Source organism: Ornithorhynchus anatinus, chromosome 8 (genome assembly GCF_004115215.2).
Source record: "Ornithorhynchus anatinus isolate Pmale09 chromosome 8, mOrnAna1.pri.v4, whole genome shotgun sequence".
Taxonomy (NCBI): domain Eukaryota; kingdom Metazoa; phylum Chordata; class Mammalia; order Monotremata; family Ornithorhynchidae; genus Ornithorhynchus; species Ornithorhynchus anatinus.
Window position 1 is genome coordinate 53,006,513 of NC_041735.1, and position 24,554 is coordinate 53,031,066.

General features: G+C 43.6%; 1 protein-coding gene across 1 annotated transcript in view; it reads right to left on the reverse strand.

Moving 5' to 3' along the window:
- The window catches only part of WIPF3 (WAS/WASL interacting protein family member 3), a 58,213-nt gene extending 35,369 nt beyond the window's left edge, over nucleotides 1-22,844 (reverse strand). Inside the window, exons 1-4 of the mRNA XM_029071405.1 lie at nucleotides 22,749-22,844; nucleotides 21,941-22,085; nucleotides 18,234-18,304; nucleotides 16,351-16,458 (exon numbers count right to left, since the gene is read on the reverse strand). Coding sequence (XP_028927238.1) covers nucleotides 16,351-16,458; nucleotides 18,234-18,304; nucleotides 21,941-22,085; nucleotides 22,749-22,844 — 420 coding nt within the window. The remainder of the gene's footprint in view (nucleotides 1-16,350; nucleotides 16,459-18,233; nucleotides 18,305-21,940; nucleotides 22,086-22,748) is intronic.
- Nucleotides 22,845-24,554: the final 1,710 nt, after the last annotated feature.

Genomic DNA, 24,554 nt, shown 5'->3' on the forward strand with positions numbered 1-24,554 from the left:
ATCTACGATCCTTTTCTCCGTGAGCAAAGTTCTGATCAAGGAATATATCTCCTTGTACTCTTGGCAACAGAGCCCCCAGATCATCACGGATCCAATTCTCATAAGCAAAAAAAGAAAACAAACAAAAAAACCCAAAACCCTCTTGGAGGGAAAGGTCAAGGAGCTGCATTACGGCAAAATCCTGTAGAGCAGTGGAGAAGAAATAATTTACAAGGCACCTGATGAGGTAGCAGAACTATTTTTGGTGGCAAACAAACTTTTGCACCCAGAAACACTTTCCCACCCAGACCTTCCTTCTGTATGGTCATAGTGCCCAAGGAAGACCTGAATCCCTTTCCCATATGGACATCTATATTTCTATTAAGAGGTACCCCTACCTGCAGTCAGGGACACTCCCAGAACCAGGGTGACTTTGTGTCTAGCAGCAAAGGTCCAACACATCTACAGTACAAGGCCAAATTACCTGGATCTGACTCACCTTCTTATGAAATCTTACCCTTTGGCCACTATTTTTGGCCATATCTGCCACATGCATGCATCTATGCAAGAATTCTTAGTGGACATCTACTGAAGACATACATACATACCATTATATACTTATATTAAATATCATTTTATATATATATAGAGAGAGACATATATGCATATCTCTCTCTATATAAAGTGGTATTTGTCTGGACGGAGAGCTTGTTATGGGCAGGGACTGTGTCTGTTTGTTGTAATACTCTTCCAAGCGCTTAGTACATTGCTTTGCACACAGCACTCAATAAATATGACTGAGTGAATGAATTAATTTGTTAAGCACTGTATTATGTGCCAGGAACTGTAATAAGCACTGGAATAGATACAAGCTAATCAGGTTGGACACAGTCTTATTCCCCATTTTATAGATGAGGTACCTGATGCACAGAGAAGTTAACTGACTTGCCCCAGGTCACAAAGTAGACAAGTGGAAGAGTTGGAATTAAAACCCAGATCCTTCTGACTCCCAGACCTGTGCTCTATCCACTAGACCACACTGCATCTCAATCTTAAGAGATGAGCAAAATTGAACAATCATCTGCTTCATTTGGTAGGTGTAGACAACCCAAATGGATAATTCACTTCCCAAAATGGATTTCTGAATGTCAGTGCTAATTTAAATCTATCAACAAAGCATACAAGGCTCTTCATTTGAGCAATGTGCTTTGAGGCAGCATTTCTGAAAACATTTCTGCCAGCTGTGGAACCCGGGAAGAACTCAACTTCTCTGTTCTTCAGTTCTACCTGAAGTATGGGATTGCTAAATTTGCCCCGACTTACATCATACATCCTTTAATTGGTATTTGTTGAGCTCTTATTATGGATCAGACACTGTACTAAGCACTAGAGTAATAATAATAATGTTGGTATTTGTTAAGCGCTTACTATGTGCAGAGCACTGTTCTAAGCATTGGGGGAGATACAGGGTCATCAGGTTGTCCCACGTGAGGCTCACAATTAATCCCCATTTTACAAATGAGGTCACTAAGGCACAGAGAGGTGAAGTGACTTGCCCACAGTCACACAGCTGATAAGTGGCAGAGCCGGGATTCGAACCCATGACCTCTGACTCACAAGCCCAGGCTCTTTCCACTGAGCCACGCTGCTTCTCTGCTGGAGTACGTACTAGTAGATACAAGACACATTGGGAAGCAGCATGCACAGTGGATAGAGCTCAAGCCTGGGAGTCAGAAGGTCATAGGTTCTAATACCAGCTCTGCCACTTGTCTGCTGTGTGACTTTGGACAAGTTACTTTATGCCTCTGGGCCTCAGCTACTTCATCTGTAAAATGGGGATTGAGACTATGTCTCCTGTGTGTGACAGAGACTGTGACCAACCCGATTTTCTTGTATCCATTCGAGCGCTTAGCACATAGCGTTTAACAAATACCACAATTATTACTATTATTATTATTAGATAGAAGCCAATCTGGTTGAACATAGTCATGTCCCAGATGGGGCTCACAGTCTTAATCCCCATTTTACAGATGAAGTAACTGAGGCACAAAGAAGTTAAGTGACTTGCCCAAGGTCACATAGCAGACAGGTGGCAGAGCTGGGATCAGAACCCAGTTAAACAGAGTGCACCCACCTCAGAAAGAATACTACTAGAGGAGCACCAACTGTTGCCTTGGTGTTTCAACTATTCATCTGAAGGACCTGGGGATTCTTCTATACACTCTGGGCTCAATGTAGAGCTAGTTCTTCTGACAATGAAAAATGATTAAAGTGAACAATTACTCTAAATTTCACAAATCCTCTAGTTTAAGGACTCAAGTAAATAATCATAACTCTAAAGGCTTCATCAACATAAATATATGGAAAAGCAGGAAAAACAAAACAAAAAATAAACAAAGAGATTTCTTAATCTCATAAAGTATGTTAGGACCATCAAGAGAGTGGGGGTAATGCCCATCATACTCCCCAACCCCGCCACGGACTCACTATTCCCACCACCGTGTGGCTGCGCTATGGATTTTCACAATACCAACTGCATACAGAGCTGCCAGGTTTTGGGAGCCTCAGGGCATGAATAATCTGGATGAGAGTTTCAGAGGCAATGACTCAGTCACCCAAATTGGCATACACCCACATGCCCACGACCCAAGATAAGCAGGGGAACCTAAAAGATGCAAGCAGAAGCCAACAACAGAGAAGTAGCTTGGCCTAGTGGAAGAAGCACAGGCTTGGGAGTCAGAAGATCTGGGTTCTAATGCCAGATCTGCCAACTGCTTACTCTGTGACCTTGGACAAGCCACTTAACTTCTCTATGCTTCAGTTTTCTCAACTGTACATTGGTGATTAAATCCTACTTCCTCCTAGACTGAGAGCCCCAAGTGGGAGAGGGGTTATGTCCACTCTGATAAACTATCTACTCCAGTGCTTAGAACCATGTTTGATACATTGCAAGTGCTTAACAAATACCATTAAAAATAAAATCATAAATCAAAAAACAAAAAATAAGCAGCAGTATGGCCTAGCAGATAGAGCCCGGGCCTGGAAATCAGAAGGACTGGGTTCTAATCCCAGCTCTGCCACTTGTCAACTGTGTAACCTTAGGCAAGTCATTTAACTTTAATCTTAAGCAAGTCATTTAACTTCTCTGTACCTCAGTTACCTCATCTGTAAAATGGGGATTAAGATTGTGAGCCCCAAGTTGTACATGACTGTGTCTAACCTGACAATGATGCATCTACCCCAGCACTTAGTACAGTACCTGGCATATAATAAGCACTTAACAAATACCTGCTCCCCCCGCCAAAAAAACCCCAAAAAACCAAAACCACACAGCAGTGTCCTCAAGTTCAGGTTTGTAATCAAGCTGTTAACTCCATCAACAGCAAGATATCAAAGTCCAGAGAGTGCCCCCTATATCTGCATCTAATTCCCCTATTGTCAGGCCTCTCCCTGCCCACCAGGCCAGCCTGGAAGAGGGAACTGGAGATGTTAAAAATCCCAGCTTCCCTGTTGAGGCTGAGCTGCTGTTCCTCCTGCCATGTCAGCCTCCCGAATTCTTATGGCTATCACCACCAGGGTTACCATAAGGAACTCCAGGATAGGAGGTGTCAAATCCCCCCTGGTTAGTAGTGGACCTTTCCCCACCAGAACTCTCCCAAGGACTAGGTACAGTGTTCAGCACACAGATAGCACTCAGTATATACTACTGACTGATTCAACAGCAACAGAATTTTTCAGGTTCCACACTACAAGTCGTTGGTAGAGGAGGATCCTTTTCCTCCCACCTCCCACTAAACACCAAAGTTCAGAAGGAAGAAGCATACCATGTTTATGGCTCTGCAAGCCACACAATTGTTTTATTACTTTACTGGGCTTTTCTTAACAGAACCTAGTTGAACTTAGCCCCTTCTAAGGATTCTCTTCCCAGTAATTACAATAGCCTTGACCCAAGAATATGCCTCAAAAATGGACACTAGACAAATATTAATTTTCACCTGTTTCAAACGTATCTAGGAGAAAATGGTGAGGGTAGAAGTTGACATTTTCCCCAATGTCATTGTCCTGGATGGTTAGAGGGCTGGGAAGAATTAATGACAGAATTGACAATGCACTCTGCACACAGTAAGTGCTCAATAAATTACTGAATGAATGAATACTGGAAACATAGGACCTGAAAAATAATAGCAGTAGCAGCAGCATATATTGAGCGTCCACACAATGCAGTTCTTTGTCCTTAAGCAGTTGACACTATTGGAGAATAGCAGTAGTATGCATAACTAAACCTATTCTCATATAATAGTAACAATAACAGTAATGATGGCATTTGTTAAGCTCTTACTATATGTCAAGCACTGTTCTAAGCGCTGGGGTAGATACAAGCTAATCAGTTGGACATTGTCCCTGTCCCACATGGGGCTCACAGTCTTAATCCCCATTTTACAGATGAGATAACTGAGGCACAGAGAAATTAAGCAATTTGCTCAAGGTCACAGAGCAGGCAAGTGGCGGAGCTTGGATTAGAACCCAGGCCTTTCTGACTCCCAGGCCCATGGTCTTTACATCAGGCCATGCTTGGGAGGAGTTGTTCTAAAGTATGACAACATGGCTGATGGTACAACTATCCATGAGTGTGAGTGCCAAAGAGAGGATCTCGTGCCCACCGATGCCCGCTGTGAACACAAAGGAACAGCAGTGCACCCTTTCTAATAATGATGGCATTTGATAAGCGCTTACTATGTGCCAAGCACTGTTCTATGAGCTAGGGTAGAAATAAGGTAATCACATTGTCTCACAAGGGGCTCAGTCTTGATCCCTGTTTTTTACAGATGAGGTAACTGAGGCACAGAGAAGTTCAGTAACTTGCCCAAAATCACACAGCTGACAAGTGGCAGAGCTGGTATTAGAACCCATGATCTCTGACTCCCAAGTCCACATTGTTTCTACTAAGCCACACTGCTTTTCTGGTCCCATAGAGCACTGTTCAGTCACTTGTGATTAAGAAGTGAGAGTTCCACAGGATAGAAGAGCTAGCTGTATGCCTGGGGTCTGTCCCGGTGCCAATGAAATTCGGATTGACACTCAAAAGCCTGACTGCAGGAGGTCGTGGCATAGTGGATAGAGCACAGGCCTGAGACTCAGAAGGGCATGGATTCTATTCCTGGTTCCACCACTTATTTGCTGGGTGAGTCACTTCAGTTCTCTGTGCCTCAGTTACCTCATCTGTAAAATGACAATTGATACTGTGAGCCCTACTTGGGACAGGGCCAGTGTCCAACCCAATTTGCTTGTATCTACCCCAGAACTTAGTAGAGTGCCTGGCAGTGTTTAACAAATACCACAATTATTATAATTATTATTAGGCAAGGCAGCATCAGATAGCACACGAGGAAAACGGCCATCTGAACCACCATCTCAGGAGGCCCTGCTGGGAGCAGCTGTGGTTAAAAGTTAAAAGCATCTAGCTTGACTCATTTGGAAGCGCTGCCTGGTGTTATTTATATTAATGTCTGTCCCCTCTCTAGACTTTGTGGGCAGGGAATGTGTTTGTTTATTGTAATATTGTACTCTCCCAAGTGATTAGTACAGTGCTTTGCACACAGTAAGCATTCAGTAAATACTAGTGAATGAATGAACAGAGACCTGGGAGGGGAATGTGGTAACTGTGGAGCAAGTGGGGGGGGGTATCTGGGTCCCCCCGGGGAAAATTTCCTAGGTGCAGAGGGGATCTAACAGACTTCCTATCCAATTACATTGCAGTAGCATGCAACCCAACATCATGACATCTATACAGTACCATCCACGTCCAGTGTAACATGGCCGTTTCTGGAGCCACCCCGCCTCTAGGCCGAAACTCCTCTGAATTCTGGTACACTACCCTTCGGCCCTTTCCTCACAATTGGCCTTAAATTCAGTACACCGGAGTACATTTTGTACAGCCGCTTTCCATTTTATTCCTCAATTTCTTCTGCCCCTCCCCACCCCCAACCCTTCCGCCATACTGCTGGCTGGCGTCTCCTTAATTGTGTAATTTTGTAATTTCAGAACCAGGTAATACTTTCCCTCTTAGAGAGATTTCCTTTTCATGTCTTTTTTTTTCCCCTTTAGAAAAGGATGGAAAGTCACAAAAAAAAAAACCACAACAAAACCCAGCCCACCAACCAGGCAATTATGCTAATCAACCACCGATTTAAAATGAAGACCCTACTCCCCAAGAGATGAAGGGCTAAGCCTCACCCCACCACCAGCCAAAGAATCAGAACCAATGGCACAACTTTAGGGAAAGCGAGGTTGGGAAGGAAAGCCAAATAACTCCATGTCCACCTGTGAAATCCAATTCTCCATTCAATCTTCTTTTGCTGGAGACACGGACAGTAAAACCAGAAGACTAACTGAAGGATTCCCCTGAATCACGTGAGATCAACACTAACCGTTGCCTCCAGTTTAATGATCTAGAAAGCCCCAGAACCTATCTGTACAGACACACCCTGTGGGGACGATGATCACTTCCACCACTCCCAGCTCCAGCAGACAATGAGAGGAGGGAGACATTGCCTATAAACCACCTTATCCACCCAACGACAGTGGATAAACTGTGGGAAACACAAAAAACACTTGTGTATGTGACCTTGGGCACGTCACTTAATTTCTCTGTGCCTCAGTTAGCTCATCTGTAAAATGACAATTAAGAATGTAAGACAGGGACTGCGTCAATCCCATTATCTTGTATCTCCCCTGGCACTTAGTACAGTGCCTGGCCCATAATAAGCACTTAATACCATTAAAACGAAACAAAACAGCCTGTCTGCAACCTGCAGCTGGAGAAGTACAATACTTGGACTCTTCTCTGGATGTTTTGGTATATATATATATATTTTTTTAATGATTTTTACTAAGCTCTTAACTATGTCAGGCACTGTTTCAAGCTAATCAGGTTGGACACATTATATTAATATCTGTCTCCCTGCCTCTAGACTGTAAGCTGTATATGGGCAGGGAATGTGTCTGTTTATTGTTGTTCTGTACTCTTCCAAGTACTTAGTACAGTACTCTGCACACAGTAAGCACTCAATACATAAAATTGAATGAATAAACATAGACCCTGTCCCACGTGGACTCAGAGTCTTAATCCCCATTTTAAAGATGAGGTAATTGAGGCACAATGAAGTAAAGTGATTTGCCCAAGGTTCCACAGTAGACAAGGGGTGGACCTAGGATTAAAACGCAGGTCCATCTGACTCTCAGGCCCATGCTCTATCCACTAGGCAATGCTGCTTCCCTGCTAGGCCACACTGCTTCCTTTCCCTTTGAAGAAGGATTTAGAGGGATGAGAAAAGGACGGGATGAAAATTCTCCCCTAGCTGAGTGACTCTGGCTAGGGGAGGAAACAGCAGTCAATAGTGGTCGAGAATTCCCATCCTGCCTTTGCAAGCACATGATGCCCTTGTCCAATAACACGGCTGGCCATCATGGAGGCACTACTACCATGCCCATGGGCTTTATCTTGGCACACCCTATGGTCTCCTGGCAGCATTAAACAAAAACCGGCACATGAAAATTATGACTTTCTGCTGCTGCCACTGTTTAGTGAGGCTGCAATACACGCTTCCATTATGGGGAGTCGGCAGCTTCTGCTACAGAAAAATGATTCCCGATACATGTCACGAGAGAAGGTACTAGAGAAGCAGTATGGCTTAGTGGATAGAGCCCGGGCCTGGGAGTCAGAATGACCTTGGTTCTAATCCCAGCTCCACCACTTGTCTGCTGTGTGACCTTGGAAAAGGACTTTAGAGAAGCAGCATGGCTCAGTGGGAAGAGCATGGGCTTGGGAGTCAGAGGTCATGGGTTTGAAACCCAGATCTACCACTTATCAGCTGTGTGACTGTGGGCAAGTCACTTAACTTCTCTGTGCCTCAGTTACCTCATCTGTAAAATGGGGATTAAGACTGTGAGCCTCACATGGGACAACCTGATGACCCTGTATCCATCCCAGCGCTTAGAACAGTGCTCTGCACATAGTAAGCACTTAACAAATACCAACATTATTATTTCTCTATGCTTCAGTTACTTCATCTGTAAAAAATGGGGATTGAGACTATAAACCCCATATGGGACAGAGACTGTATCCAACTGATAAGCTTGTATCTACCCCAGAGTTTAGAACAGTGCTTGATGCATAGTAAGTGCTTAACAAATACCATCATTATTATTACTTGAGCTATACACTGCAGCACTGTTACATCACTAATCCCCGGAAAAACAGAGCAAGCAGTGTGTAGTAGTGGATAGAGCCAGGACCTGGGAGTTAGAAGGACCTTCGTTCTAATTCTGGCTAACTGCCACTTATCTGCTACAGGCTGTCATGAGGTTTTCCAGAGTAGCAGTGGGTCAAGATTCAGGACTCCTCAGGACTCTAAATTCAAAAAGCCCAAAGTTCTATCAGTCAATCAAATGCAGCTGATGACCTCGGAGCACTCTGAGCAGTCTCGGAGGTGGGATTACTGGTACAGACTCCTCAAACATCTCTCTGCCTGCATACAACTCTCCTGCAAGAGCAGATTTGGGTTTAAAATCCTTTCAAAAATGACACTTACCCTGGACACACTTCATTCAGGATGCACTCTAATTTTAAACTCAACGGTGAACGGCATGCAGTGATCACTTTATTCTAATGACCTATCTGGATGTAATAATAATAACAGTACTTTATTAAGAACTTGTTATAGGCCAAGCACTGGGGACAATACAAGAGAATCCAAAGAGACAGTCACAGAACATTCCTCTAGACCGTAAGCTTCTTTTGGGCAGGGAATGTGACTACAAATTGAGTTATATGGTACTTTTTCAAGTGCTTAGTACAGTGCTCTGCAAAGAGGAAGCGCTCGATAAATCCCATTAATGGGCCACAGACTGATTTAATTTCTTTCCCAATTTCACTTTAAGTGGGAACTTGCCAGGGCAGTCTTCTATGAAGGTTGGCTCAGGGTGTCGAAAACCAAACTTGGCATTTGAACTTTAGTCTCTTGCTTGGAATTGCACAGTGTTGCCACAAGGTCAGCTTAACACCCCCTTCTTCTCCTACTTGATTTACAATCTGGGAGCCTGCCTTACCCTTGAAAGTACTGGAGGAGCTCAGTTCTCCCAACCAGCCAGCTGCTCTGCTGTTTCTTTTGCAGCTTTCAGAGTGATAAGATTAAAGAACAGCTAAGAAAACAAGCACCCTCTTTAAATGGTTTACATACTTCCAGTGACTGATCTGGATTTAACATCATAAAGATGGGGGAAGGGGGCAGAGAATGCTTGGGGGGAGGCGCCCATCACTATTAAATGTCTCTGAAAACTCAGCTATAAATGATGAAAAAAATGGCATTGTCAATGCAAGCTCTTTGAGGACTTTCTAAAAATCATTTAAGTGCTTCCGAAAGAAAATGATGCCTGAAAACTTGGACATAAAACAGAGATTCCTAACCTTCGCTAGAGAGGCAGTGTGATCTAGTGCATTGGCATGGCATGTGGCACTGAGAAGTCACAAGTTCTCTGCAACCCCCTTTCTTCATCTGTAAAGTGGGGATTCAATATCCATTCTCCCTCCTCATAACACTGGGACCCCCATGTGGGACAGGGATGGTGTATGCCCTGATTATCTTGTATTTACCCTAGTGCTTAGTTCAGTGCTTGGCACCTAGGAAGTGCTTAACAAGTACTACAGTTATTGTTATTACTTTTAGCATTCTATTGTATTTCTAGAGGCACATTGTTAGGTGCTCTTCCTTTCCCATTCCTCCGGGGAAAAAATCCTGCTCTAAGAGCCCTAAATCCATCCTTGTAATTTCATAATCACTTTTAGCAAGTAACTGCCACACTGTCTTGCCAAGCCTCCAGCCCATAATCTAGGGTAATCACATTGCAAACTACTTGGAATATACTCCCCATTGTCCTGGATTCCCCCCCCCACCTCAGCATGTAATAAAAGCAGCACATTTAAATACTGTTTTGAATGTCCCTTTTTAAGTATGACTGACAGCTCTGACCACACCTCTTTCCATTAGAAGGGAAAGATAGTGGCAAGAGTGTTTTAGGGGTTTTTTTTCCCTAAAGGTTCCTCAAAAATCATTCTCACTGCACTTTAATCTGTAAACTGGCGAAGAAAGGAGGGAAAGGGATGGAAGGTGGAAAGAATGAAAGCAATTTTATTTTTATTTACCAAGCACCAAGGATACACAGCTGGTGACCTGAGACACCACTGTGGGCTTAATTCCATACAAAACAAGATGGCTTGACCCAGAAACTTGCATCTGAGTTCTGGTGGCTGGTGTCCACTTCACAATCTCCACCTTGCAAACTGCTCATTAGCAACACTAATCAGAGCACTTAGAGTGTCAGAAGGACTTAGGTGAGTGAGAGTGTTTTAGATTTTAAAGCTTCTAGACATGGTCAATGCACAGGCAGACGTGCAAATAAGCTTTTCCAAGACATAAGGTGAACACATACAATTCGACCGAACCAGTTCACATGTGTCTTTCCCCTTCTAAAACTGCAGAGATGCCATGTCAGAAGACCTAAACAAAGTCCCCACATGACTTCAGATATCACTCCATTTTCCAGATTTCCTTTCTCAGATTGTCAAGTTTTTATTTATCAAATGTAGCCCTGCATGTGAGAGATTGTGGGAAAACTCCCAGTTAAAAACTTCAACTGCTATTTCCCTGCAATGGAAAAATGTCCCCACCATCAATTATTCATTTATCAAATGCCACTGAGTTTTTGAATACAACAAAGATTTGGGCATACAGTAATGCTAAACAAAACAGGGTACACCCCTCAATGCAATGTCTCCTCAGTGTTGGTACATTTAATATCACTTCAAGAACACTTAGAGCACCTTCTGTGAACTTCGAGTGGTTTATATTTCACTGTAACATAATGCTTTTTGGCGAGAGCTCCTTCTTTCCTTTGGCTTCAATGGCCTAGTGGAAGAGACCACAGGTCTGGGAATCAAGAGACCTGGTTCTAGTCCCAAATCTACCCAGCATCTGCTGTGTGACTGGGGGCAAGTCACTTAACCTCTCTGGGCTTCAGTTTCTTCAAGTGAAATGGAGAAAAGGTTCCTACTCTCCTTGCCTCTTAAATTGTGTCCCAACTCTGAACTAACTTGTATCTCCCCTGCGCATAACACATAATAAGTGCATAACAAATGCCACAATTAGCATTTAATAGCGTGATGAATCCCTTGGCATTATAGCTGCTGCTATTTTGATGTTCATTCCATCCTAGAATCTTCAGTATGTGCCACTACCTTAAAGCATCACCAGGCAAATCAAGGTTTCCACCGAAGTGCAGAGGCTGGCAAATCTATCTGTTGAATACATATCTGCTGTGACTAATAGACTGTCATCAAGCCTTGAGTGTGCCGGACAACTGCTAGGAAATGATCTGTATCAGAGCTGTTGCAAACGACAAACTATCTGGAATCCACGTCTACAATCACAAGCTGTAGCTTTGAAAGCCAAAACTCTGCTTAAAAAGGCCCCTCCTCTCCAGAAAAAGAAAAAAAACCTAATACTATATGTCCATATGTGTTTTTCAAAATAATCCCCTCCCTCTTTTGCCCCAAAGGGACACCTCGCACAGGCTCAGAATCTAGCTCTCAGCCATGCCAATTTTACCTTCCGGAGACCAGGTTGTGCCTAGGGCTCTGTTCAAACCCTAGCCCACCCCAACCTTTGAGAGTGTGGGTCAACTCAACCAGACCCCACTGAACTTCACTCCTGGAGAACAGTGCCATTCACATGCCAGGTGACAGAAATGAATAGCCAGTTGTCCCTGTTGGCCAAACCCTGCTCCCTGAGGCCCTTTCAAATTAGGTCCAGGCAGTCCTGAAAAGGCTCGCAGCTAGCACCCTTTCATTATTATGGTATTTGTTGAGAGCTTACTGTGTGCCAAGCACTGTTCTAAGCCCTGGTGTAGATTCAAGGTAATCAGGCTGTCCCACGGGGGGCTCACAGTCTTAAATCCCATTTTAATAATAATAATAATAATAATGTTGGTATTTGTTAAGCGCTTACTATGTGCCGAGCACTGTTCTAAGCGCTAGGGTAGACACAGGGGAATCAGGTTGTCCCACGTGGGGCTCACAGTCTTAATCCCCATTTTACAGACGAGGGAACTGAGGCACAGAGAAGTTAAGTGACTTGCCCACAGTCACACAGCTGACAAGTGGCAGAGCTGGGATTCGAACTCATGAGCCCTGACTCCAAAGCCCATGCTCTTTCCACTGAGCCACGCTTGCATTTTACAGATGAGGTGGTTAAGTAACACCCAAGTAACACAGCAGACAAGTGGTGGAGCAGGAATTAGAACACATGTCCTTTGACTCCCAAGCTCATGGTCTTTTCACTAAGCCATGCTGCTTCTCATCACTCCCCCTCTTCTCCCTTCCTCCCACTCCACCTCCCTTCCCCAACTAACAACTGTAGGCACAGGGTCTTGAAGAGGCATGTGTCTTTTAGCCTTCCTTTCACCCCACTTCCTGAAGGAATTGGCCATTTTATCTGTGTCCACTGCTCCTGTACACTACAGAAAGTTTTTCTTTCCTCTAGAGAGCAGAAAGCTAGTCCCTGGGCCTCACCCATATTGCAGGTAATTGCTGGTGGGCCTAAGGAGGATCAGTGGAGCAACATGGGTCTTTCCCAAAAGGTTGTCCCTTCACTGGGAGACTTTTCAGCCTCCAGCCTGGGAATGCCAAGAGCAATAGCAGGCCTGCCATTTTGGCTCCTTCCCTCTCCTTTCCGCATTTACCACATGCTTCCCAGGTAGGGATTTAAAATGAGGCAAACAAGAACCAGTGAGATAGATTTGGACTCTGCTGCAAAACTTAACTTTGCCACCCAGTCTGTTGCTGCTCTCTCTCTCTCGGGCTGGACGATACCATGAAAAACATTTTTAAGACGACCCAGAGTTGGCAGATCCCTGACGGTCGACAACTCCCACCAGATCTATAGTTAACACCTATTAGCCACTACCACTGCCTCTCACCACAAAGACGTAATGGGAGATAGCAATGAGGCAAGGCAAAAGTAAAAGTTACCAAACAAATGCTACAGAAAAGCCAAGGGAAAAGTAAAGGGTGAGGACAGTCACCTAATTTTGAACCAGATACCCTGTTGGTGACACAGTACCAGAACACCTTTTGTCTGGTATCATTATTTTTATTTTAAAAGTCCAGCCTCCTTCCACCTTGACTCCTGCTGCCAAGTTCCATGATTTGGAAGTAGTGTCTGCTCCCACGGGCCTGGGAGGGGAATTCAAAGACTTCGAACAAGTGAGGGGAGGAAGCCACGGGTCATCTAGAGAAATGCTCAAGGTTCGGGAGAATTCAGCCTACTTCCACAAAATGGTGCTAAGACATCATTACATTACCCAATGTGCCTGGCACAACACACGTGATTCATTCATTCATTCAATAGTATTTATTGAGCGCTTACTATGTGCAGAGCACTGTACTAAGCACTTGGAATGAACAAGTCGGCAACAGATAGAGACAGTCCCTGCCGTTTGACGGGCTTACAGTCTAATTGGGGGAGACGGACAGACAAGAACAATGGCAATAAATAGAGTCAAGATGTCACTGATATTATTAGTGGCCATCCTAGGTTTTGAACCATAGACAACCTTTTAACTTTTCCTTCATCCAGTTATCTAAAGGAAATAACCATTCACCTTGGATCTCTATCCCAAAGCAGATACACAGTACCAGATGGCATTAGATGATGTCTGTGGATCTCTGCTACACCTGGGGACCTGGAAGCTGGAAGAATGTCCACCCAAGCCAAAGGCTGTCTCCTTCTCCTTCCTGGGGCACCTGCTAGCTCCTAATCCAAAATATGCCCTCCTCCTCTTTAACCCAGTGGTAGCTGTGGGGGAAGAAAGGAGAACAGAACAGATACCAGATGGAAGGTTGCTTGCAGTGGCCTCTCTAATGGGTGTTTGAGCTGCCACCTTCCTCCCAATAGTTAAACAGCTCTGTGGCAGGTCAGGTGGTTCTGGGCACATATCAAACATATCAATCAGAACACTGTACTAAGAGTTCAGGAGAGTACAATACAACAAAATTAGTAGACACATTCCCTGCCTATAATGAGTTTACAGTTTACAGACTGTTAGATAGGCTTGGCCACAAGTCAGAACAGCTTCCGGGCCCTACAGCGTCCTGGGAAGGATCCAGACTGGCACAAGCTGGTTCTCTGGTTAGGAAAACTCTGATCTCAGGCAGGCCCAGAGAGTCCAAGCTGCCCTGGGGCTCAGGAATTCCAGATCCTAGGTTCCTTTTCCAATGCACTTCTGAAAGCCATATCCCAAAAGGGGTGTCAAACTTCATTCTGGCAGGACTTCTGACTGTTCTGGAAACTTCTTTATTCTAAAAGAGAACTGCCCATTGAGGGGGCAAATGACAGTGGGCCCCAAGCAAGAGCAGTTAGTTCTTAGAGATTTTGGACATGCCTGGGGATGGAGATGGGGAGAAAGAGGGCCCAGAGGAGTACCTGTTTTCCCAATCACCCAATTTGTGCATATTCTGGGCAGAGCATGGCAACAAACACTTGGAAGAGTACAATAGGTGAGAAGATATAATCCCTGCCCTCAAGGAGCTAATGTTTGTGTAACTCCTTAGAGGATCCAGTCTAGAGTTTTGCACCCTCTTCTCCCATCCACCCAGGACTCAGTATTGCTATTCTCAAACAAAAACTCACAACTGACAGATACCAACTTGGAGTGATTTTCTTTATGGTTTTTGTTAAGTACTTACTATGTGCCAGGTACTGTACTTAGCACTGAGGTAGATACAAACTAATCAAGTTGGACACAGCCCCTATCCCACATGGGGCTCTCAGTCTTAATTCCTATTTTACAGATGAAGTAGGTGAAACCCAGGGAAGTGAAAAGACTTGCCCAAAGTCACACAGCAGACAAGTGGTGGAGCCAGGATTGGAACCTGGGTTTTTCTGACTTCCAGGCCCAGGCTCTATTTGCTAGGCCACACTGCTTCTCACAGAATGATTCTGAATCTGAATATGATGTACCTTGGGACTTTAGAGTAATTAAGTCAGTTCTCTTATTGTAACTCCACAGTATGAGACAAAAGCCCAAGCCTGGAATAACCTTTAGCTTGAGGAATTGAGACGCCACCCTCAAGGAAAACCAACTTTACTTGGTACAGCATCTTTTATGCTCTCTAATTACAATGTAGATTTACGTCTATACCCCTGAAATTTTCTCTCTCTTTCCTCTTTGTTTCCTGGCTAGTCACGCCTGCCAGTACCTCCTTACTCCTAGCTCAATCCTCACTTTTCTTTTTTAGCCTTCCCCGGAAACATAAGCCAGGTTTCTCAAAAACCCACATCTTTTAAAACAAATGCCTGGTATTTGTTCAGGTCATATCTTTGTGTCATCTGGGTTCTCTAGAATTAGAACATAAAACTCCTAAAGAAACAGGATAGCCTAAAGGAAAGGGCACAGGTTAGCACTCAGGAGACCTGGGTTCTAATCCCAGATCTGCCTCTTGTCTGCTGTGGGACCATGGCCCACACATGGCCCAAGTGACAAGAAGTCACTTGGCTTCTTTGGGCCTCAGTCTTCTCATCTGTAAAATCGGGATTCAATAACTGTTCCCCCTTCTACTTACACGGTGAGTCCCATATGGGACAGAGAGTGTGCTAGATCTGATAGTCTTGTACCTAACTCCAACAATTAGTATAGTGCTTGGTACAGGGTAAGCGCTTTCCAAATTCCAAAATTATCACTATCATTACTATTACCAGAAGAGTGAATCATGCTCAGAAGTCACTCAGATGTTGCTGATGAAGTTGGTAATATATAGAGGAATTGGGCAGGCTCAAAATAGCAATGATTTCGAGAGATTTGGATAAATTTAAGTACACGTGCTATATATTAGATTCAGATAAAATGTTAAGGATGTTAGTTGGAACACCCTAGCAATTTGGCTAGATGACAAGAAGGCCAACCACCAAAGAGTTTCTCCTGTGTCTTGGCTAGAGATGATTGGTTTGATCAAGTAACACCTTATTTAAGGTGTTTCAAGATGGAGACCCAGTTAGGCATCCCTTCAGAAAATATTTTTTTAGCCAGCAGGAGTTGGAGGAGGTAATGTCTGCTACAAGTGGGGCAGAAGAGATGCTGCTGCTGATTCAAATGGGCTCAAACAAGATCATGTAGCATTAGAAGCCAAAACAGGGCCAGCTGTCTAACTGCTGGGACTTTCTTTCAGGTTGGGAGAAACATAGACCTAAACATACAAACTGCCCCAGAGGCTCGTTCTCGATCATGAATAGTGGCAAAGCATGGTCTGTGAGGTCTTACCGGAGGAACGCTGAGAGGAGGAGGAGGAGGCGGAGCTCCAGTGGGTGGTGGCGGCGGTGGCAGCGGAGGAGGAGGGGGGGGGCGGCGGCACTGGCATATGTCACGGTTCTAATTTCACTTGGTTTTGAATGCTCTAGGGGAAGGAGTTCCCCTCTGAAAGAAATGAGAAAAACCTGTGAAATTTAAACATCTCTAGGAAAGAGTCCATGATAAGTGATGGCAAAGGTAGCAGACCACAAAGCTGCCTTTCGGTAAAACTGCAGTGAGAAATGACAACAGAGGATTGGGTTGGGGAAGGGCAGTTGAAGGATACTGTATTAATAATATATGATATGATAATGACATCTAATGATAATAGCAATAATAATTGTACTTGCTAAGCACTTACTATAATAATAATAATTGTGGTATTGTTAAGCACTTACTGTGTACCAAACACGGTAGCACACACTGGGGTAGATGGGGTAGATACAAGATAATCAGGTTCCACATGGAACTCACAAGCTAAGTAGGTGAGAGAATCCCCATTTTGCAGATGAGGGAACTAAGGTACAAGTGACTTGGCCAAGGTCACAATGGACAAGAGGCAGAGCCAGGATTAGAACCGTGGACCTCTGACTCCCAGGCCTGTGTTCTTTCTACTAGGCCATGCTGCTTCTCTAATTTACTTATCGGCTTACTACATGCTGGGAACTGTACTAAATGCTGGAGTCCAGTCAAATAATCATGTCGGATACAGTCGCTGCTCAGTCTAAGGGGGAGGGAGAACTGGTATTTATTTAGTTCCCATTTTACAGATGAAGAAAGTAAAGCACAACAAAATTAACTGACTTGCCCATGGTCACACAACAGGGATTAGAACCCAGGTCACCTGATTCCCAAGCCTGTTCTCTATCCATTAGACTATCCTGTGACTACATGCTAAGTAGTGGGGTAGACACAAGGTAATGGCATCAGCCAAAATTTCTGTTGCATGTGGGGCTAGCAATCTATCTTATCCCCATTTCATGGTGAAGAAACTGAGGCTCAGAGAGGTTAAGTGATCTGCTCACAAACATCAGGAAAGTGAAGCAGCATGATCGAGTGGAAAGAGCATAGTCCTGGGAGTCAGAGGAACTAGGTTCTAATCCTGGGCCTCTAGGGTACAGTTCACTTGCCTGCTGTGTGACCACAGACAAATCATAACTTCTCTGTGTCAGGTCATCTGTAAAATGGGAATTAAATAACTGTTCTCCCATTTAAGATTAGCAGTCCCATGAGGAACAGGACCTGTGTCCGATCTGATTAACGTGCATCTACCCCAGTGCTTGATGCATAGTAAGTGTTTAACAAGTATGACTACTATTATTATCATTATTACTATTATGATGGAGTTAGAACAAACCCAGGCCTCATGACTCCTCGTTCCATGTCCCTTCACCTAGGCTACATTATGTGACTGGGACAAAGGATTCCCTGCTTCCGTTCTGCGAGCTAGAGCATCGTATATGTGAAAAGTTTTAAAGCAATCAGAACAAGAGCATTATTTAAACAAGGACTGTCAATGATGTAGGATCTGTCCACTGCAGAGCCTCAAAGGACAGCTAATATATAATTCTCCGGAAGACTTTTACACAAGAACATAAGCAATACCCTACAAGGTCAGACCAATGGATCACACATCTCGGTGTTTTTTCCTCCAAAGAGGCAACAAAGGATGCTGGGAGGGACTTCGGAGAACTGCTGCATCGATGCAAACCTTCACAATAGTCCTGTGAAGCAGGTAACTACTTTATCAGGATTCCTTTCTCAGAGCTGAAAGAGACGAGACCCAAACAGTTTGAATGTCTTGATGGAGGTCCCTGAGTAAGCCTATAGAAAACAAGGAGAGAGCCCCCCCTTACCAACACCTTGCCTGGCTGGAACCGAATGCACAGTATCCTTACAGTTCTTGGCTCTGCTTTGATCATTAAACCTGGCTACACCAATCCAAGACAGAAATCCAGTATTGATCAAGATAACACTCTCAGCTCTCTCAGCATTCTAGCCTATATGTTAGAAGATTCAAAGCAGTATCTTAGAGGACATTGCAAATATTTATCTTTCCATTTATCTACCCTTCCATTTTCATAGAGATGCTTAATAGAGAGGACTGAACACATCCCTAAGGCCAGCCTCAGCTCTCTGGGACAAAATCAATTCAGCTAAACCCTTTATAATGCTTCACAAGGGCTCTACTCTCTCCTCTCCCTAATCTCTTGCTCCCCTCCTTTCTTCTGCCTGGAATTCCCTTGTCCTTCAAATCTGCCAGACCACGTGTCTCCCCACTATCAAGGACCTTCTAAAATCCTACTTAATTCAGGAAGCCTTCCCCAGTTAACTTTTATTTTCCACCAAATCATGCCCACTCAAATACACCCCAGCACTTTTGTGCCAACTAATTGATCACTGGTATTCATTCATTCACTCAATCATATTGAGCATTTACTGTGTGTGCAGAGCACTGTACTAAGTGCTTGGGAGAGTATGACATAACAGAGTTGGTAGACAAGTTCCCTGCCTTCAGCCAATCAAAAACATTTATTGAACACTCACTGTATGCAGGGCACTGTACTAAGCACTTGGGAGAGTACAATATAACTAACAGAGCTGGTAGATGAGCATATAGTCTAGAGGAGGAGGTAGACATTAATATAAATAACTTACAGATATGTACATACATGCTGTAGGTCTGAGTGCGGGGTGAATATCAAATATCCAAAGTGTACAGAATTAAGTGCATCGCCAATTCAAAAGTGAAAGGGAGTTAGGGAAAAGATGGCAGACTGGAGAGGCCTCTTGAGGAAGATGTGACCCAAGGAGACTTGTCCTGAAGGCAGGAGGTAATGTGAGACTCCAGAAAAGGAGAGAGGTAAAGGCTGGAAAGGTAGATTTGGGAATCATCCGCATAGAGATGATAATTGAAGCCACAGGAGTGAATGAGTTCTCCAATGGAGTGGGTGTAGATGAAGAATAGTAGGGCACCCAGAACTGACCCTTGAGGGACTCTTACTGTTAGAACATAGGAGGCAGACGAAGACCTGTGGACGAGACTAAGAATGAGTGACCAGAGGCATAGGAGGTGAACCAGAAGAGGAGAGTGTCAGTGGAGACCAAGTTGGATAATGTTTCAACAAGAAGGGGCTGTTTCAACAAGAAAGCTTTGTCAAAAGTTGAGGAGGATTAGGATGAAGTAGAGGCCATTGGATTTGGTAAGAAGGTCAGTGGTGACCTTAGAGAAGGCAGTTTCATGGAGTAAAGGGGGCTGAAACCAGATTGGAATGGTTTGAGGAGAGAATTGGAGGAGCGGGAGTGGAGGCAACAGGTATAGACAACTCTCTCAAGGAATCTGGAGAGGAATGGTAGAAGGGAGATGGGGTGATAACTGGAGAGAGCCATGGAGCCAAGGGATGCTTTTTTTAGAATAGGAATTACATGAGCATGTCTGAAAGCAGTGAGGAAGAAGCCACTGAAAACTGAATGGTTGAAGATGACAGAGAGGAAAGAAGGAAGTGGGCAAGAATTTTAATAAAGTGCCAAGGGATGGGTTTGGGGCACAGGTGGAGAGGGTAGATTTTGAGAGGAAGCAGGATAAATCCTTGACATACTGCTGGGAAGAATGGGAGGGTCAAAGTGAGGACATGAAGGAGGGAGGAACTGGAGGAGAAGCAGGAGAGATTTTAAGGAGATCACACCTGATGGTTTCAATTTCATTCATAAAGTATGTGGCCAGGTCATTAGGAGAAAGAGATGGGGGGTTGGGGAGATAGGAAGTTTGAGGAAGAAGTTAAACATCTGAAACAACTGGGGGCAATGGGCATGGGAGTCAGTATGAATGGAGAAGTACTGTTGCTGAGTGGAGTAGAGGGTTGAATTAAAGCAGATGAAGGTAAATTTGAAATCAAAGACCATCAGCCAGGTGCCCAGATTTCCACCAGCAGCACCCTGCAAGTCTAGCCGGGGCAGGAGGAAGTGTAGTAAAGAGGTATAATACATGTAGGACACCTGATTCCTACACTCAAAGGAAAAGAGAATAGAAAGATGAATGTGTGGAGAGTAAGTACTTAAATAGTATTTAAATTGATGCATGGCTAAGTGCTGAAGTTATCATCCTTAACATCAGATTCAAAGTCCCTCAATCAATTTGCCCCCTCCTACTTTATCTCACTGATCTGCTACTACTGTCCTGCCCACACATTTTGCTTCTCTAGCACCAGCTTGTTCACTGCAACCTGATTATCCCTTTGCTTTTCCCCGCTCCCAGCCCCAAAGCACTTATGTACATATCTGTAAATTTATTTATTTGTATTGATATCTGTTTCTCCCACTCTATACCATGAGCTCATTGTGGGCAGAAAATGTCACTATTGCTATATTGTACTTTCCCAAATGCTAAGTACAGTGCTCTGCACACAAAGTAGGCACTCAATAAATATGACAATGAATCTTGTCTACTTTGCCGCTGACCTCTTTCCCATGTCCTCCCTCTGCCTGGAACACCCTCCCCTTTCATATACCACAGATCACCATTCTCCCCACCTTCAAAGCCTTACTAAAATCTCCTCTCCTGCAAGAGGCCATCCCTGATTAAGCCCCTTTTCCCTCTCTCTTCTGCACTACCTATGCACTTTAATCTATACATTTTAAGCATTGTTATTCACAGTTAAGTCCATATATGTAATTCATTTATTGTAAAGTATGTCTCTTCCTTTATACTGTACACTTCTTGTGGGTAAGAAACATGTCTATCAATTCTGTTGTTTTGTACTCTCGCATAGTGCACTGCACACAGTATGTACTCAATAAATACCATTTATTGACTAATCTCAACCACTTTGGACAGTGCTCTGTTCATAATAGGTACTCAGTAAATGCAATTAACTGCAGAATTCTGCAGGGGGAATCAAATGGAGTTGAAAAATAACTATAGTGGATATTAAAGGGAGAAAATGTCTTGACTATTGAACAAGAGTTACCTTACACTGAAATTTAGAACTTTTTTTCGCAAAAATAAAATATCAGAACAGATCATAATCTTCTAAAGGAAATTTGCTTAAATTGTAACAGGAACTCAAAGGCTGACAATGTGTGTGTATATACATATATACATATAAACAATTATGTATACACATACACAAATATAAGGAGGAGAAGAAGGAGGAGGAGAAGGAGGAGGAGGAGAAGGAGGAGGAAGAGGAGGAGGGTTTTATAGCAATAGAGTTTGGCATTTTTTGAGTTCAAGGTTCATTGCCTGTTGTCCTACTAATCTGGTGAGACTTTGGACAAGTTATGTGACACTGCTACTCAGTTTTATAAAGAAGCAACCTAACTCACTCGGTACTCTACAACACATGTTTTCCCTACATGTTTTGGATAGAATGCCATTATGGTAGTAGGTAATTTTTTTCCAACAATGCAAGCCTATTTGGTCAAAACACAGTGTGATGCTGGAAGAAAAGGCCGTGCACCTGCTGAAAGCACATGCAATAATACGTAAGTTGTTCTGAATGTGGGGTTTGTCAAGAACAAAACCCCTCCATCACAGGTAGGGGCCATTCACCCAATCTCATACCAGGCAGGCGGTTTTTCAGCTGATCTGGCCCCGGTTGATAAAGCACTGGATGCTTTTGTGCCTGGTGTTTGATTTTCAGCTCCTGGATTTCAGCTCCTACTGATGAGTTCTGTGGCTCTGAAGATGTGCCCGTTCTCACAGCTAGCTGAGAGGAGGACACAAGTACATTGGTAGAAGTTGAGAAACAGGTGTTCCCCCTTCGACTTCCCTGGAGAAACATTCTAGATCTGGGTGAACTCAGACTTCTGTGTTAGATAAGAGGAATCTTGCTTAAAATACCCAGAATGAGATGCATTATTAATATGAATAATTGAAAATAATAATAGCCTTTCTCTAGGTGAGACATTCAAATGGGATACATGAGATGAATCTGGCCAGAATCCAAAAGAGGACACTGCCTGAGTATTCTGAAGAACAGTAAGACCCTAATTAAGCATGTCAGCTAATACATGATATTTTAATCTGCGATACACTTGAAAAGGAAGCAAGTAAATTCAAATAAAGATTTTGAAGCACAAACTAAGATTTACACCACACAAACTCCTAAAAGGATCATCAACACCCTCTCCCCTGGCCTATCTTCCCATCTGCTTAATTAATGGGACAGGGCTTACCTATGTGCAGCCAGCTCTGAAGAGGATCCCCTCTCACCCAGAGTCAGGAGGAAAATAAAAGGAGAGCAAAAATCCTTCCACCTTTATGGAGGCTGCTCAGGGGTGTGGCTTGGCCAGGACCTCCCCACGAATGTCATCACGAGTCAAGCCTCTTTGCCTCCTGGGAAGTGTAGTTTTTCCTTTTCTTTCCCTACAATTTCCTTGTCAATCTTCAACGAGATCTTTTGGATGCCCAAAGACTGACCATAATGCAGCAACACCAACCTTTTGAAAACCAGTACAAGCGTCATTATGTCAAGCTGAGTGCCAATGTAATGCAGATGATGTCATTCATTGAATCGTATTTACTACTGAGTGAAGAGCACTGGTCTGAATTGGCAGGGGCCATCCTGGCTCCCCTAGTTATAGGAGACAATTAACGTGACAAAACTTTGACACCTAACAAGTGTCATTGCTCTCCCCTTCCTCCTTCCTTCTCTTTTCTTGATATTGCTTCAGGAATTTTGCCTAGATGAAATCATGTAGAACTATTTTTCATACTTCAGGAATAAAGAATCTTTTTATATGTCTGATGGATGTGAATACTGATTTTTTGACAAGTAGTGATTAGGCAATTATCTGGAGAAGCATTTGTTCACATTTGTCAGAGAAGAATGCAGCGTTCCAGATAGACACAGGCTGTACCCATTAGCTCTGTAATGCTTCTCCCCCACAGTTCTAAAACGTGATTGTGCTCAGAAGCGTTATCAAGAAGACTGTCATGATACAAAGATATAGAAGATTTTCAAAACCCCTTCAAATTGTCTGTCTCCTTCCACCGTGAAAATTTCCTCTAAATTAAATAAAATAAAAAAATAGCCATACCTACCCCAAATAGTCAAGCATTTTGAGAGAAAAATAGTCCCACTAATATAGTTAATAACCATATTTTTCTTTCACTTCCCTATCTCCTTTGCTCCCATTTGTTATTTCCATCTATGCAACACTATGGATGTTCCCTTCCATGGTGGAGTCTAACAAACAAGCCCAATATTTAGAGTGGGTCCTACTATTTTCCCATCTCAATTAAACTTGGATCTGCACCTTTATTCACCCCTCCCTCAGTACTTATATATAGGTCTGTAATTTATTTATATTGTCTGTCTCCCTCTCTAGACTCTAAGCTTCTTGTGGGCAGAGATCGGGTCTACCAACTCTTGTTATATTGTACTCTCCCAAGGGCTTAGTACAGTGCTGCACATACAAGAAGTGCTCAATAAATAAGATTGATAGATTGAAAAATGGGGCAGGGGGCTCAGATTTCCAGGACTTGCAGGGAAGACTCAATGAATGACCAGAATTAGCTCCCAAAGTCTTAAACATTGGATAATGATGGCAGAGAGGATGGAAATGCAGCCCACCCACTTGACTCCTCTAATGCCAGGCTATTCACTGTGCCTTGTGCTCACCTCTCTCTTTTTCATTGTCCCCTCGCTCACCTGGTTCCTCCAACCTGAAGCCCCCTTCCCCATCATATCCAGCACAGCCCACCTTCAAGCCCTTTCAAAATCAAAGCTCTTCCAGGAGGTCTTCCCTGACTAATTTCTCAACTCCACACCCTATATTGCCCCAACTGCTACTTCAGCATCATCTATGCACTTGAGTCCTGACCCCATAAGCACTTTGGTACTCACCCTACTCTCTCCCCACCAGAGCACTTATGTATATATCTTTAATCAATGACATTTACTGAGTGCTTACTGGGTGCAGAATACTTAACAGGTGCTTGGGAGGAGGTGGTAGATAATAATAATAATAATGATGATGTTGGCATTTATTAAGCGCTTACTATGTGTAGAGCACTGTTCGAAGCGGTGGGGGAGATACAGGGTAATCAGATTGTCCCACGTGAGGCTCAGTCTTCATCCCCATTTTACAGATGAGGTAACAGAGGCACAGAGAAGTTAAGTGACTTGTCCACAGTCACACAGCTGACAAGTGGCAGAGTTGGGATTCAAACC